The sequence below is a fragment of the Acinonyx jubatus genome, chromosome B2, assembly GCF_027475565.1.
Source record: "Acinonyx jubatus isolate Ajub_Pintada_27869175 chromosome B2, VMU_Ajub_asm_v1.0, whole genome shotgun sequence".
Classification (NCBI taxonomy): domain Eukaryota; kingdom Metazoa; phylum Chordata; class Mammalia; order Carnivora; family Felidae; genus Acinonyx; species Acinonyx jubatus.
Genome location: NC_069385.1, coordinates 17768857 through 17785778, shown reverse-complemented (window position 1 = coordinate 17785778; position 16922 = coordinate 17768857). Strand labels below are relative to the sequence as shown.

At 42.6% G+C, this 16922-nt stretch overlaps 1 protein-coding gene across 5 annotated transcripts in view; it reads left to right on the top strand.

Annotated features, from left to right (window-relative positions):
* Positions 1-16922, top strand: part of UST (uronyl 2-sulfotransferase) — a 312146-nt gene that overhangs the window by 108199 nt on the left and 187025 nt on the right. For all 5 annotated transcript variants that reach the window (XM_027056663.2, XM_053223346.1, XM_027056660.2 and 2 more), the window contains exon 2: positions 8769-8812. In XM_027056663.2, the coding sequence (XP_026912464.1) occupies positions 8769-8812 (44 nt within the window). The remainder of the gene's footprint in view (positions 1-8768; positions 8813-16922) is intronic.

Below are 16922 nucleotides of genomic sequence, written 5' to 3'. Positions count from 1 at the left end.
GCCGTGTAAAGTCACATATCCACACATTCCAGGGATTAGGATGTGGATAACCTTGTGGTGGGGGCGGGGGAAGGCCTTATTCAGCCTACCACACTACCCTTCACAAAATTTGCATCAATTGAAGTTTTATCTAAGGAATCAAGCAGAGCTTCCTTTTCGATCGATAGTTGACAAATACAACGTTGACATTTTTTGCAATAATGAGAATGGATTTCTAACCCAAGCTAACTCTTTGTATCAAGTATTTCAAAATAATGATGACTGCAGAAGGCTCGTGCCCTCACAGCGTGGCTGTGGCTAATCAGGACCCACTAAAATAGAACATCAGCTAGAAACGGACCCGAGGCAGCCAGAGGTTCTGAGTTGCCCCTGGAATCTGGACCCCACCTAACTTGCCCCCTCCCCCCTCTCCTACCCATTGCAGTGCTGGTTCCTTGGACTCCCAAGATATTAAGTTCTTCCACAGTCTGCAGACCCCTTGCCCTTGGGTGAGGTGGGGGGAGTGACGTTCAGTCAGAGGTCCTGTCTAGCTGGCGAGTGCCAGATGTTGTTAGAGAGCTCAGACCCTGCTCTGCCTCGGCCATCCCTGGGTGGCCTCAGACTGCCCAGCCTGAGCCGCCCTTGGAGCCAGAAGGCTCAATACCTCAAAGCACGCTGTGGTCCCCAGCCTGGAGTCTCTGAGCAAGGCAGGGAGGCAGGCAGCTGTGGTCAAGTCCAGGATCCCATGCTGATTAGCCGTGCAGCATCGTGCACGGTCGCCTTCACCTTCCTGAGCCTCGGCTTCCTTTGCTGTAAAGTGGAGGTAACGGGATGGTTGTCATAGGAACTCAACAGGGTGAGGTCTGGAGGATACCTAGCACGGTGCTGACCATCGGTGACGATAATGCAGATGCTGATTGATTCAGCCTCGTTTTGTTTCTCTCTTAAATTGGCTACATCCTGCTTGTCTTCCACCATAGTTATCAAGAGTGCTTTGTGCAGCAAGCATGTAATGGGAAATGTCCGTTCTCATGGTGGCTACTTCTTACGGAAGAAAACTTAACCTGGCAGCTTGTTCGAGCCTTGCCCTGTGCAGGGCTTGGGGCTGCTGTGTTAATGGGGGTGTTAGAGTTACACAGGTAGGATCAGTTGACTATAGTAATTACTTTGGGAGGAAAATCTAATGGGACGAAACAGAAACCTAGGTGATTCTATCTCTCTTTGACACGCCATGCCTACCTGGATGAGGTCATATATGATTATGATGAATCCCTGAGCTAATTTGGCAATAAATTCGTATTTATATTTAGGTTGTTATTTTAGCAGTAGTGTACTGATCATTTGATCCTGAAGGTAATTTCCTTCTACAAATGTGCCCTTGACATCCTAAAATGTATATTCAGATTTAATGAAGAAAAAAAAAAAAGAGATGCACTATAAAACAAAACAGTGCTTTTGAGCCCGAAATACAAAGAGGGGAGCGTTAATTTTCTTTTAAAATTCATTAGAAATGGAAACCACTTTCCAAATTGTACTTGATGGCAGTTTCATTTGAATATGTTTTTCAGTGTCTGGAATGCCCTTTTTTATCACTTAGCGTCAAGAAAGTATTTTCAGGATGTTTCTGCTTTTGTTAACTGGTTGGATAAACACTTAAGATTTTTTTCTAAGAGGCATTTTTATCGATGTATTCCAGTATTGATAGTTAATAAAGCCATTTGTTTTAATTCAGTGGAAAATAATTCCATTAAAGCTTAAATAAAGCTGGGGCCGCATTAATTATAATAAATGGAGCTATTGGAGACGTTTACTCAGCACACAAACTCCTCATTGTTAACCACGGCTGGTGTGTGCTAACAGCTGCCTCTTAGAGAAACGTAACCCATAGTTAATGGTGGAAAGTGTGGCATTAACATAATTTTTTGGCAAGGACAAAGCTAAGTTGCAGTGTTGCCTTTAACAGTGACTCCTTCATTAACAGTGTCTTATCAGAGGCCCAGACTCCGGGGTGGGGGGGGGGGGTGGGGGGAGATGATTGTGTTGTAGGTAACCAGAACCCCGTGTGAAATGGCTGTTTCTAAATAAAACAGGAAAGGATTTCAGCTGCTTATGAGTGTGATTTTTTAAAGGGGGCTGAAGAAAGACTCTGAAAAGCATTGCTGGTGTTTGATCAAAATTGACGGAGTGTACAGGCGGCTCTTTTGACATTGACACTGATGCATATTATGGTTTCCATAAGAGGGATTAGAATTAAAGCGTTTTTATTCTTCAGGGACCCATTCAGACAAAAATAGATTTGCTAATGCGAGACTTAGGAGTCCAGAATAACTTCTGTGCCGGGAAGGTTCTGTAAATGCATTTGCACATCGCCAAAGGTGTTTTTGTCAAGCTATTGGGGAGAATTTTTTGTATCTTTTTGAAGACCGATCAAAGATAGAATCAGAAAGTAATAGAAACTGTCAAATAATGATCTCATATTAATATTCATCCTTAAACCTGACCCCTGACCTCAGGATTCTCTTGGATTTCCTCAATAATAAATACAATTATCAAATTGATTATAGATGGTAAAATCAGATAGTATAAGCTGAGGAAGCTACCATTCGTTAAGCACTTACTATCTATATGCCAGGCAGGCAGTGTGCTCAATGCTTTATATATGTCTTGTCCCTTCTCATAACAATCCTGTCGCTGCTACTGTGAATATCCTCATCTTGCAAATGAGGCCATTAAGCCTCATGGAAATTAAGTGCTGATTCCAAGGCCATTCAATGAGTATAAGATAGGACTGAGATTTGAACCCAGGTCTTTTGTTCCGCCGCCTGTCGTATTCCCTCTGTCACCCCCGGGCTACCCCTGTCACCAGTGACAGTCAGTGCTATAAGCCGTATCTCCCCGAATCCATTCAGTGATGACCCTGGGGCTCCTTTCCACTCTCTCTCTCTCTCTCTCTCTCTCTCTCACACACATAAGAGTGACTGCTGCTATTTATAATACATGGCTCATTCTGTTCAATAGTTCTTCACATCAGTGCTGCTAGCAGTTTCTCCTCTATCAGCTGTGCTCACAGTCTCTGTTGGATTCACTTGGGTGCCGCATCGAGCCTCTCTGCTGACCAGGTTCGCTCACCTCCTCTCCACTCCAGGCCCACAGCCTGCCAAGACAGGCACCTCACTGGGCTGGGACCAGGCTGTGCGTCTGCTACAGATTTTCTGGAAGCTTCCTCCTTTCAGATCCTTGTGGTCCCTTAAAGCGTTTGTAGGGATCGCCTATGAGTGTCTCCAGGACTGACGGAATACCCTCTGGTTGTTTAAGTCGAGTAGGATCTGGAGAAACCCTGGGGATGGAGGTTTATGCTTTTACCTCCCCTTTTACCTTGAAACAAGAGGTTCACCGGGACAACATTGCTAAGCATTGCTTGCAGGAACAATATGTCAAACTATAAGCTCTGAAAATTATTTTTGGAAAGACTTGTGAAGACCCACAAAATTGGGCAACCCACGTGGCTTAGGGGGTCAGCTCTCCCCCTGCCCAGTGGTGCCTATGCCAGTCCTCGGGCAGCCTGTGAGCTGGCCCTCTTCAGGTTTGTTATGTACCCCAACGGGGAGCTGCCCGGTGGTCTTCTGGAGTCTGGGAGTCCTTCTGTGACCATCAGCTCTCTACCAACATTCCCCTTTGACGTGATACCCATGTTGCACAGTCTCTCAGCAGAGATGATGGGAGTGACCCATGATTCACATCAGCCTGGATTTGGTCTGTTATTTTTTTTTATTTCTGGAAAATGCGTTTCAGCCTGAATTCTGCAGTCCATTAATTGTTTTTTGTAACTCAGTGATTCTCAACCCTGGCGAAGCATTAGGATGCCCTGAAGAACTTTAGGAAATACTAAAAGCTAAATGACTTGTCCCCAAATTAAATTGGATGAGCTAGGGTTGGGGCTTGGCATCCACATTCTCAAAAAGCATCGCAGGCAAGTGGACTGTGCAGTGAGGGGTCAAAAACTAGTGAGACAGAGGATGGAGAGACGTTGGAGGAGGGATTTTCGCTACTACGAGGACCCCTGGTCATACAATTAGTATTGTTAGCAGTGCAACGAGTATTGCCAACAAACATACTAGGCGCTTACTGTGTGCGGGGAGTGTTCTAGGCATTTTTTTATAGAATGAAATTACCTTTGCATACTCCTTATAATAACTTAGGAGCTTGTTTCACTTTTACAGATGTGTATATGGAAGACTTTGAGGAGACAAAGCAATTTATTCAGAGCTGAATGATGCTTCTTGGGGATATTCTCTATTAAAAAGTGAGACGAAACCTTTTTGCGTAGGTATACGTTGTATCTGGTTGTTCATGTCATTTCCCTTATCATGGGAGACTTGGATGGCTCTTGTATGGTCAACGTGCCTTGGCTCTGCCACCGGAGACTGGCTATGAGATAGTAATCGGTTGAGAACCTTCGGATTCCAGGTCACATCTCCTGGCCTCCTGATTTTTCGTACTAGACATCACACGAGTGTCCTGAAATGCATCTTTGCTGCAAATAGCTTGTATGATAGCAGAGATAGGTAGACTTTACTAGCATACTGCCCTGCAAAGACCCCAGTCATACACATATCTGTAGTAAGTATGCAGACTGTAACTCCCATGTACTTGGATTTAACACCTCTGCACCTTTGCAAGCGATCTCTCATGTTATATTTGCCACCTCCTGGGGAGGTGTCCAATATGAAGGGCTAGATGGCTAGGGTGAGATTGAGGACATGGTATAATTTCACTGGTTGCAAAGTCTGAGATCACTTGCTTTCTAGTCAGGGCATTTTAAAAACCATTAAACCATGAGTGTTTTGTTGGTGTTGGTTTTGATGTATAGTTCTCTAGGTTTTAATCCGTGTACAGAGCTACGTAAGCATGACCTCCATCAGGCTATAGACCAGCCACATGGAGTTAGAATGCCTGGAGTGTTGCTGCAAATAGTCCCTACCGTGTCCTCTCCGTACCTCAGCAGCCTGGACAAGCTTGACTTTCTGTAAGAGTTTTAGCTCGGTGCCAGCCTGAGCTAGCAATTTCTTGGCAGTTTGGAGACAGGCCTTTCTGAAAAATTTGACCAGTGATAGGAGTGGAAACATGTGGGGTGTGCCTTTCCTTTTTTTCTACATTGACTGAGTATCGTAACCCTCGATCCTCAAAGAAAAGACTTAAGACAGGAGGCTGGAGTCCAAGATCTAAAGACATGAGTTGCTTTCTGGAAAGAAATGAGATGATATGCCCTTATAGGCCTCCATAAATAAGAGATACTGCCTCATAGGGTGCTGCAGCCTGGGATCAGAAACTGGGGGTTCCCAGGGCAGGTGGAAGTGGGTGGCAAGGGAGCCCTTGTCCTCTCTCCTGGCTCTAGATCATTCATCAGCCCTCCTCTGCCTTTTTCTTCTGAATTTGCAGCTTGAGCTCCAAGCCCAAAGGCCTGGAGGGCTTTAGTCTGATTTCCTTCCCCACCTGGCACCCTGTACTGAGTCCCCCACGAGGCAGAGTGACCAGAAGTTCCTCCGGTGCCCGGGAGCCCATTCAGAGAGGCTTACTTTGATAACAGGGCTCCTCCTTTGATCTCCACAACCAATAAGTTACCAACATCAGGTTTGAAGATTCTGACGGTTTTGTTTACTTTGTGCTATGAAAGCATAAGATCATAGGATGGAAAGTTCTACCTATATATCTGATAAAAATATGGTTATGCCCTAGGAGAATAAAAACTCGCTGTCTCCAAGTAAGGAAATGTGTGTAGCTTTTCTTTGCCCTTTCTGTACCTCTGCTACAAGCCCAAACATTTACAGCCTCTGTGTTCTAATAAACCTACCAACAATGGGCACTCAGGCATCTGCTGATGGAGAGAACAACAGGGTCCGGGGCACGCATGTCAACACTGGTCAGCCCTGTTCCTTCCTCTGTGCAGAAGGAAAGAAGTGAAGTCTTCTATAAGGGAGCCAGGGAGAAGGGGAGACAGGAAGGAAGAATGGGAGAAGGAAGAAAGGAAGGATATTTGAGCTAAGTCTCAATGATGGTGGTGGGGAAGAGTTTTTCTGGCAGAGGAAAGAACTGGCTGTAAAGGTCCCTAGCTGCCGACAGGTTGGTGTGTTTTGGGGCAGAGAGAAGGCTGTTGTGGCTGGCGATGGGTGTGGTTGGAGGGCAGGGCCTGGCTCCTGTTGAAGTATAGGCCATGGTAAAGAGTGGATTATTTCATTCTTAGGGAAAATAGGTTTTAAGCAGAGGGTTAACATGGCCTGATGATAAGGTTAGAAGAGCCCTCTGGTTGCCATCTGGGTAGAGGAGAAAATTTGTAAGCAGTGAAAAGATGTAAGAGTTCTCCCAAATGGCCCAGAGGGGAAGTGATCAAAACATTACATTGAGTCATGTTTTGAAGGCTGAGCCAATGGGACTGGTGAGTGGGTTGGTACAGATTGGGTAAGGGGTAGAGATGGATCAAGGATGACTCTTGTTTTGGAGCCCAAGGGGAAGGATGTGTTGTATAACCAGATACAGAAGATAGGGAGGCAGCAACTTGGGGGGGGCGGGAGGTGAAATTGCAACAAATAAAAGAGTTCTGTTTGGACTGGCAAAGTGTGAGGTGCCTATAGATATCCAAGCCCGGGTGCTAAGGAGTGAGTCAGTGGGTAGCCGAGTCCGGGGTTTGAGGGAACAGTCGGCATTCAAGTCATCCATTTGTAGGAACTTTGTTTCTTTTGGAAACTTCTCCTGTTTCAAAACCATTGGTTGTTTGAGCTATCTTTGAACCCTGAGATTGATACCTGGACGACATGCAGACGTTTGTTGGGATTTCTCACATCCGTCCTGGGAAGACACATTCACATGAGGAGGTGACGAGAAGCTTCTGCAGCTATACCGACTGCATTATGTTGGAATAGCTCTGAATATTTCTCTAGACTTAGGCAGTCATTTTTCTGAATTCTTTCAAGCAGATCCTCTTTATTAAGTCAGATAGAGATCTCACTTCCTAGTTCTGTGTGTTCCCCGTGGAATGCAGCACAATAATTAAGATCAAACAAATCATTAATCATATTCACATTTCAAAGATTCCTGAAAATAACCCAACATGAACATGCCAGGTGTTTGTGCTTGCACGTCTTGTACATGAAAATCGGGCCCCGTTGTCCTTTTACTATGTACAACTAGCCAGTTAGAGTACAGTCACTGTGGACATCAAGTGGGTGACAGATCGAAAGACTACAGAGCAAAAGGGACGGCTGATACCCCAGTATGGAAGAAGGAAAAAAACCCTATAGGCCTAAACCCACTTATTTGCTATTTTTGGATAAGTTTTCCCATTTGAACTGTCTCTGTCTTAAGTTCTACTTCTCCTTTTTTTTTGAAGTGTATTCATTCATTCATTCACTCATTCATTCATTCATTCATTCATTCATTCATTCATTCTCTACACCCAATGTGGGGCTTGATCTCTTGACCCCGAGATCAAGAGTCACATGCCCTTCTGACTGAGCCAGCCAGGTGCCCCTTACTTTTCCTTTTTATTCCAATTTCCTAAGTCACTTTTGCATTCTTCTAAAAAAAAATCAGCTTTTATCTACTCCAACTGGGACACTTACTTTTTCCTTAAGCTACTGTTCTCTCTAGATATCCTTGTGTTTCCAATATTTTTTTAAATTTTGTTGTGTTAGAAAGGCTGACTGTCTTCACTTTTTGTGAAGGTGATTTCCCCTGACTGACAAGCATTATCTCCTTGGAGGGGAGCCTTTGAATACACTGAGCACATCATAGGCTACCCCACGGGCTCAGATGTATTGCTGGGTTGGTGTCTGGGGTACACGGTCAGTGCCCAGAGTATGTTGCTGGTGCTTGGGCTCTGCAAAAGCTGGTAGGTAGGTTTTTCAGACAGATGAGCAACAGATCCCCAAGCACCCTCTGGAAGAAACGATCTTCTGTCTTTCCTGCAGTGTCACAGGGTGTGACCCTGAGCAAATCTCTGGATTTCTCTGGGCTTCTGTTCCCTCCTCTGTAAGTGGGAATCAGTATAACCCACCTCCGAAATTTGAATTAAGTGAATAGGTGGGAAGCACTTAGCAGGTACCTGCTGCATAAAGGGAACTCTGGGACCTTTAGTTCCCACCCTAACCAGTCTGAATCTATATTCATCAGGAAACGATAATCATGTACTCTGAAAAGTGGCTGTTCGTCAAGACAGATCAAGCTTCTGAAGTAAGCTAGACTGAAAAGATGAAGGGAAATTGACCATCAAGACGAAGTAGAGAAACAGTGCAGTGGTTCTCAAAGTATGGTTCCAGGACCTGCAGCGTCAGCATCACTTGGGAGCTTGTGCAATGCAGATTCTCAGAGTCACTGAATTGGAACCTCTGGGAGGGGACCCAGGCAATCTGTGTTTTAATAAGCTCTACAGACAATTCTGATGCACACTGAGGTTTGAGAACCACTGGTCTAAAGCAAACTCAACAGATACGGGGTGAGGAATTGTGCTGCGTGTTTCTGTGTGTGTGTGTGTGTGTGTGTGTGTGTGTGTATGTGCGCGCGCGCACACACACCGACGTATGTACAATGTTTGTAACTGCTGAAAGTGTAATTGAGCATGGTAATGTCAACAAAATCCCACCAAACGGGCAACTAATGACCTATTTTTCTTTGGTAGAGTTGTCTAAATAGACATATATCTGGAATGTTTGTTTTCAATGACTGTGCACTAAATTCGCTTTGGTTTTAAAACTACTGATTCATCAACTTTCTTCTTTTTTTTTTTTTTCCCCTAGGAAATTCCACTTACTTGGATGATCATGGGCCACCTCCTAGTAAGGTAAGGTCTTTGCTTATGGTTATACATCCCATTTCTCTTTTCTCAGTTCCTACAGCCTCCAACAACCCTAACCAGAGCCCTCCTGGCCATGAATTGTTTGCAAGAAAATAGTAGATGGCAGATGTGAAGTTAATCTTTGATTTACAGTGAGGACAAAAAGGAAGCATATGAAGAGCGCCAAAATGGCGAGGGAGGAAGGGCCATTATTTTATCAACACTTGTAACTGTGCCAGGCGCTAGAGCCTTAGACTGACTTCAGATCTTTGGCGGCTTCTCCTGTTTGCTGCCCTGTTTGCCTCTGCATCCGTACTGGCCCGTGATCTGATGCCCACAGCCTGGCCTCCCCCTACCTTTGGGCCTAGGGGCTACACTCATTTCTGCCCCTTTTCTCCCTGGGCTGCCTTAGTTGGGCTGCTCCATCAAAGGCTCAACCCCTTAGAACTGGCCTTCTCTTTCAGTGCCCTCTCAAGGCTGCCCTGGCCTGACTTGCGTGCCCACTTTTGTTTTCCTATATTAAGGGTCAGAATAGTCTGGTGACATGTTAGTGTAGTTTTCCGCCACTGTTTACTTTCTTGTACTCAATGAACACTAAATGTCAAGATACCAGAAAATGGGAAAAATAAAGATAGTCTTCGACCACTTAAGATGATAACCTGCAAAGTACAGTTTCAAGTACGTAGTAAGAGGATAATCATCCCCTAACCTTCGAGGCTGGAAATGTAGCCCAAGGTTGGCTTTTGAGCTTGTGGGATTTGAAAAAGAACCCTATTATTTTTAAGACCACGGGTTTTGGAACAGGGATCGCTGGATTCATCGCTGGCTTTGCCACTTTCAGTGTGCGACATTGGACAAATTACTTGGAGCCTCGGTTTTTTGATGTGCAAAGTGGGATTAACAATACTACCCACGGTAGAGGACATCTAAAAGGATCAAATGAGCTGATATAGGACATTCAGCACCTGGCCTGCGCTAAGCATTAAAATAAAGAGTGGCTGTTGTTAACTAGACTGGAGCCACATTAAGGTTATTGATGAATGGTACAGTAGTATTTATCACAGTTGTGACTGGCTCTACCACTTGGTCCCCTGCATATATATTGAGTGTCTGTGACACTGCACCATTGGGAATACAAATATGAAACAAGACAAGAGCAGCAGAACACAATAGCCCAAGCCCTAGAGGAGCAAAAGGATATAGAAGTGAGACACCCTCCGAGGGTAAGAACCAGGATAGCTCATCTCAGTACCCTCACATCCCTGCAATAGCACGTTGTGACTGTTCATTCAATTTCACTGAATTGGACCAGGGAATCCAGAGCTGGAATCTGAACTAGGTCCTGGCTCCCAGCCCAGGTTCCTTCCACTAGGCCAGTGTTCCCAAACTTTAGCTTGGATCAGGGTTTCCTGGAGGCTTATTGAAACACAACTGCTGGACCCAGACCCCTGAGTGTCTGATTCTGTAGGTCGGGGGTAGGACCTGAGAACTTGCGTTTCGAACAAGTTCCTGGGTGATGCTGATGCTGCCATTCTTGGGCCCGTGTTTGAGAACCACTGCTTTAAAGGACATGAATATGAAGAAAACAATTTCCCTGGACATTTTCTATGTTGTTTTCACTGCTGATAGCCTAGAAAGAGTAGTATGGCTTATTATATAAAGGCTATTTCTTAATATAATGGTGACTCACTATTATAACTCTACTTATAGTGAAAACAAATTTTCTTTGGTCAGTAACCTGCCTGGGAGGGCAAATAAGTGGAGGTGGGGGAGAAGAATTGTATGGATGGTCTGCTAGGTTCCTGCACCACTAACTACTTCTGTCCCAAGTGGGGCCAGTTGAATTCTCCCTACCTTCTCTGCTCTGCAGGAAAAGGGGTTTGGGGCGGGGCGGGGCGGGGTGGGGGGCTCTGTGGGATCCATCAGCTGTTTCTCTCAATGCCATGTTGGGACATTATTTTGGGTTTCAGGATTGATAAATGGGGCTTTACCTAATCAGGAGACCCAGGCCCGCTTTATATAAACTTGCCTTCTTGAACTCAATCCTTGGTGACTACCTCATTAGTCTGCTTTGGGGCCTCACTCTTGCTAGGTTGGCCATCCTGCCTGCATCTTCCCTACTATCCTTGATGCCTGGATTCTGCATCTGCTGGACCCTCTCCCCTTGCCCCTGTGGAGCTTTCCCTGGCTCTGCAGTCTCCCACCCCTGCCTTCTGGTCTTCACCCCTCTCCCCACCCCCAGCCCAAGCTCCCTGTGACACCCAGAAACCATCAGGTCATATCAGATCATTTGAGACCACTTTCAGAGTAAATCCGGTTTTATAACTCTATTCCAAGTTTGAAATTGTGCCTATAATCTCCTTCAACCAGCAGAATTTGTATGAGGCCGATTCTCTTACTATAAATGTATTTTCATTATCCAGGAGTGGAGTGGCAGAAACGCTCTTGACTTTCGAAGCAGTAGCCAAAATAAGGAGAAGAATATAAAAATGAATAAAAATAATGTTGGCGTGTTAACATCTTTTCATCCACACTCATTGCCGCTACCAGTGTGGAAATGAATCCCAGGAGTGAGGAGGTCAGACTTCCAGATAAAGGTCCTTCGAGTGTCCCCTGAGGTGGGGCCTTGGTTAGTAAGGGCTTGCAGACCAGGGGTACGGGGACGTGGTGGCATCCAGGTGAGAAGGACTCACACGTGTGTGGCCTCTAGAATGTACCCCCCGCCTGGCAGGGGAGAGCAAAACTGACTGCAGACCCACCATTTTCATATTTGTTTAGCATCCAGAAAGAACTTTTTGATGCCAAGATGGAAAGAGCTGTGATCTAGATAAAGTAAGATTTTTAAGTCCTGAAAATGTCCTGAGGTTTACGGGCGAGTTCTCGTTTGATGAAAAGTTCATTCCCCAAGTTTCACATTCCACAAGTAATAGCCATTTAGGGAATGGGGTGTATACCACACAGCACATGCAGGGCACGGGTCTCCCTTCTCTCCAGCGTATTCGTAAAAAAGAACCAAATGCCTCCGATTTTTGTTGTTGTTGTTGTTGTTGTTGTTACTTGTTTTTAAAATCCACTTGAACCTCACAGCTCACCTCAGATTTTAATCTAAGTCATTATTTAAGGCAGATGTTAATCTTTTCTTTTGTTAACCACTTATGACCACCAAGCAGAACACGTGGCTTCAGGTTAGAGCCCAGCGAAGAACGAGCACGTAGATCTCTAATGAGTGAATTGGAAAGATGTTCTCTTTTTTTTTAATTTTTAAAAATTTATTTATTTAAATTCAAGTTCGTTAACGTACAGTGTAGTATTGGTTTCAGGAGTAGAGCCCAGGGATTCATCAGTTCCGTAGAACACTCAGTGCTCAGCCCAACAAGTGCCCCCTTTAATGCCCATCATCCATTTAGCCCTCCCTCCCCCCACCTCCCCTCAGCAACCCTCAGAAGGATATTCTTGAGAACAAAACAGGCATGCGACAGCCAGGGTCGTGTGATGTCACTTCTTTTAAAATTATATGTCTATGGGGGCACCTGAGTGGCTCTGTGATTTAAGTGCCTGGCTGTTGGTTTCAGCTCAGGTCATGATCTCATGGTTTGTGAGATTGAGCCCCACGTCAGGCCTTGCGTTGGCAGTGAGGAGCCTGCTTGGGATCCTCTCTCTCTCTCTCTCTCTCTCTCTCTCTCTCTCTCTGCCCCTCCCCTGCTCATGCATGCGTACTCTCTCTCTCTCTCTTAAATAAACATTTAAAAAGTTAAAAAAATAATAAACCTGTGTGTATATGACTGTGTGTACGGAGAAAAGTCTGGAAGGGGTAATAGTGTTTTCTCTGGATGGTAAGATTTGAAAAGCATTTTACTCTTTTCTTTATACTTTTCTGTATACTTTTGCATTCATTAAAGTAATGCCTGTTCAATCTAAACATCAGGGGAGAAAGTCCTTAAGTGAGATAAGACTAGGTAGGATTGGGCTGAAAAGCCTTTGGTGCTCGGGCCTCTGCAGGGTCGTCTGCAGTTTCATTGACACCTGAGAGCAGCCTGACCTCTGAAGGTTGACGTCTTCTCCTCCTGTTCCACGCCCTGGACCGTGGGCCCCTGACGCGCAGCGGGCGACAGCAGCAGGAATTCTGATGGTAACAAATGGGATGCAGTAATTTCACATATGTTGGGATCTCAAATCTGATAGATAGAAGAGCTGTCCTAAGCGACCCAAGGAAAATAAAACCACTATCCATAGCTGATGTCTGTCATTTCCTATGTGGCAAGCAGTCTGCTGAGCGCTCTGCAAAGTGCAAGTTCAGTCTCCGTAAAACCCTATAAAAGAGGAAGTCATTTTCTTTAAATTGAAGTATAGTTGATATGCAATATTATATTAGTTTCAGGGCCACAACCTGGTGATTTGAACTTGTATACATTATGCGGTACTCACCATGGTAAATGGAGTTATCGTCTGGCACTTATATTCCCTATGCCGAACTTTATATACCTGTGACTTATTTATTCTATAGTTGGAAGTTTGAACCTCTTAATCCCCTTCACAGATTTCGTCCCTGCCCCCACCCCTTCCCTCTGGCAACCACTGGTTTGTTCCCTTTGTTTGGAGTCTATTTTTGTTTTGTTTGTTCACTTGTTTTGTTTTTAGATTATATATATAAGTGTAATTATACAATATCTGTCTTTCCTGCTTGACTTATTTCACTTTGAGTTGGCATAATGTCCAATGGCCTCTATGTCCATCCATATTGTCGCAAAGGGCAAGATTTCATTCTTTTTTATGGCTGAGTAATATTCCAGTGTGTGTGTGTGTGTGTGTGTGTGTGTGTGTGTGTGTGTGTGTGTACCCACATATATATTATGTTTACCCATTTATCTATATATGGACACAGGTTGCTTCCATATCCCGGCTATTATAAACAATGCTGCAATAAACATAGGGGTACATATATCCCTTTGAATTAATGCTTTTGTTTTCTTTGGATAAATACCCAGAACTGGAATTGATGGATCATATGATATTTCTGTTTTAATTTTTTGAGCAACCTCCATACTCTTTTCCACAGCAGCTGCACCAATTTACATTCCCACCAACAGTGCACAAGGATTCCCTGGTCTTCATGTTCTCACCAACACTTGTTATTCCTTGTCTTTATGGTCATTCACACATGAATGGTGTGAGATGTTATTGTTTTGATTTGCATTTCCCTGACGATTAGTGATACTGAGCATTTTTTTCATGTGTCTGTTGGCCATCTATATGTTTTCCTTGGAAAAAATGTCTATGCAAGTCCTCTGCCCATTTTTAAATTGGTTGCTGTTTTTGTTTTTGTTTTTGTTTTTGTTTTGATGTTGAGTTGTATGCATTCTTTATATGTTTGGGATATTAAGCCCTTATTAGATATATCATTTGTAAATATCTTCCCCCATTCACTAGGTTGTCTTTTCATTTTGTTGATGATTTCCTTGCAAAAGGTGTTTAGTTTGATGTCCCAATTACTTTTTGATTTTGTTGCCCTTGCCTGAGGAGACAGACCCAAAAAACTATGGCTAATCCTGATGCCCAAGAGTCTATTCCTTATGCCTTATTTGGAGAGACTTGTGGTTTCAGGCCTTACATTTAGGTCTTTAATCCATTTTGAGTTTATTTTTGTGTATGGTGTAAGAAAACAGTCTAGTTTCATTCTTTTGCATGTAGCTGTCCAGTTTTCCCAACACCATTTATTGAAGAGATATCTTTTCCCCAATGTATATTCTTGCCTCCTACGTTGTAGATGTATTGACCATACAAGGGTGGGTTTATTTCTGAGCTATCCTTTCTGTTCTGTTAATCTATGTATCTTTTTTGTGCCAGTACCATACTGTTTTTATTACTATAGTTTTATAAGATAGTTTGATATCGAGGAGTGTGATGTCTTCACTTTGTTCTTCTGATCAAGATTGCTTTGGCTGTTCAGGGTCTTTTGTGGTTCTATATGGATTGTAGGACTATTTGTTCTAGTTCTGTGAACAGTGCTGTTGGTATCTTGGTACGGATTGCATCAACTCTGTAGTTTGCTTTGGGTCGTGTGGACATTTTAGCAGTATTAATTCTCCCAATCCATGAGCATGGTATATTTTCCCTTAAGTTTCATCTTCAGTTTCTTTTATCAGGTGTCTTACATTTTTCAGAGTACAGGTCATTCACCTCCTTGATTAAACTTATTCTTATATATTGTACTCTTTTGATGTAATTGTAAATGGGATTGTTTCCTTAATTTCTCTTTCTGCTAGTATGTTTTTAGTGTATAGAAACACAACAGCACTCTGTATAGTAATTTTGAATCCTGCAACTTTAATGAATTCATTTATTCATTCTAATAGTGTTTTGGTGGAGTCTTCAGAGTTTTCTGTGTATTATTACCATGTCCTCTGCAATTAGTGACAGTTTTACTTCTTCCTTACCAATGTGGATGCCTTTTATTCCTTTTTCTTTGTCTGATTGCTGTGGCTAGGACTTCCAATACTATGTTGAATAAAATTGGTGATAGTAGGCACCCTTGTCTTGTTCCTGATCTTAGAGGAAAAGCATATAGCTTTTCACTGTTGAATATGGTGTTAGCTATGGATTTGTCATACATGGCATTTATTATGTTGAGATATGTTCCCTCTTTACCCATTTTGTTGAAAGTTTTTATGATCATATGATTTTTATCCTTCATTTTGTTAATGTGGTATATCACTTTGATTGAGTTGCAGATATTGAACCATATTGGCATGCTTGCAGTAAATCCCCCTTTATCATGGTGATCACTTGATCCTTTTAATATATTGTTGAATTCAGGTTGCTAATATTTTGTTGAGGAATTTTGCATCTGTGTTCATCAGGGATATTGGCTTGTAATGCTTTTCTTTTTTCTTTTCTTTTGTTTTTTTCTTTTCAGTGTCTTTATCTGGCTTTGGTATCAGGGTAATGCTGCTCTATAGAATAAATTTGGAAGCATTCTTTCTTTCTGAATTTTTTTTGAGATCGTTTGAGAAGGATAGGTATTAACTCCTCTTTAAATGTTTGATAGAATTTTCCTGTGAAGCATCTGGTCCTGGACTTCTGTTTTTTGGAAGTTTTTTTTAAATTTCTGGCTCAATTTCATTACTAGTAACTGGTCCATTCAGATGCTCTATTTCTTCCTGATTCAGTCTTGGAAGATTGTATGTTTGAAGAATTTATCTCTTCTTTGAGGTTGTCTAATTTGTTGGCATATAATTTTTTATAATAGTCTCTTATAATCCTTTGTATTTCTATGATGTTGGTTGTTACTTCTCTTTTTTTCTGACTTTATTTATTTGAGTTCTCTCTTTTTTCTTCTTGAGTCTGACTAAAGGTTTATCACTTGTGTTTATCTTTTCAAAGAACCAGCTCTTTTGTTTCAGTGATCTTTTGTATTTTTTTTTTTTAGGCTCTATTTCACTTATTTCATTCTGATCATTATTATTTTCTTCCTTCTACTAACTTTGGGCTCTGCTTGTCCTTCCTTTTCTTATTCCTTTAAGGGTAAGTTTTGATTGTTTATTTGAAATTTTTCTTGTTTCTTGAGTTAGGCCTGTATTGCTATAAACTTCCCTCTTAGAACTATTTTTGCTATGTCCCAAAGATTTTGCAGTGTTTCCATTTTCATTTGTCTCAGGGTATTTTTTGATTTCCAAAAAAGGAAGTAATCTTGTAATCCTTACTTTATAGATCAGGAAAACTAGATCATAGAGAGAGAGGCTGAATAACTTGCCAAAGGTCATGTAGTAAGTATTAGAGTTGGGATTCCAGCCGAAGGCTGTAGTTTTTTCCAGGATTTATTTTAACCATTTCAAGATTACTTATTTAAGTGGAAATGCAATAATTTTTTTTACCTTATTTCTGGAATTTTATTCTTTCATATAAGGTATCTTGTACCTTAACTAGTACAATAAACAAGTTTTAACTCAGTATACCAGAAGAAAAATAGTCCTCACTACCATTTGAGTTCTCAGTCCAGTACATTATCAGTTATCAGTCCAGTAAGTTTTTAAATTTCTATCTCGTCTTTTTCCTTCCACTTTTGTATGCATATATACCTTCAGAATTCGTCCATTTACAAACTGCATATAGAGTAATT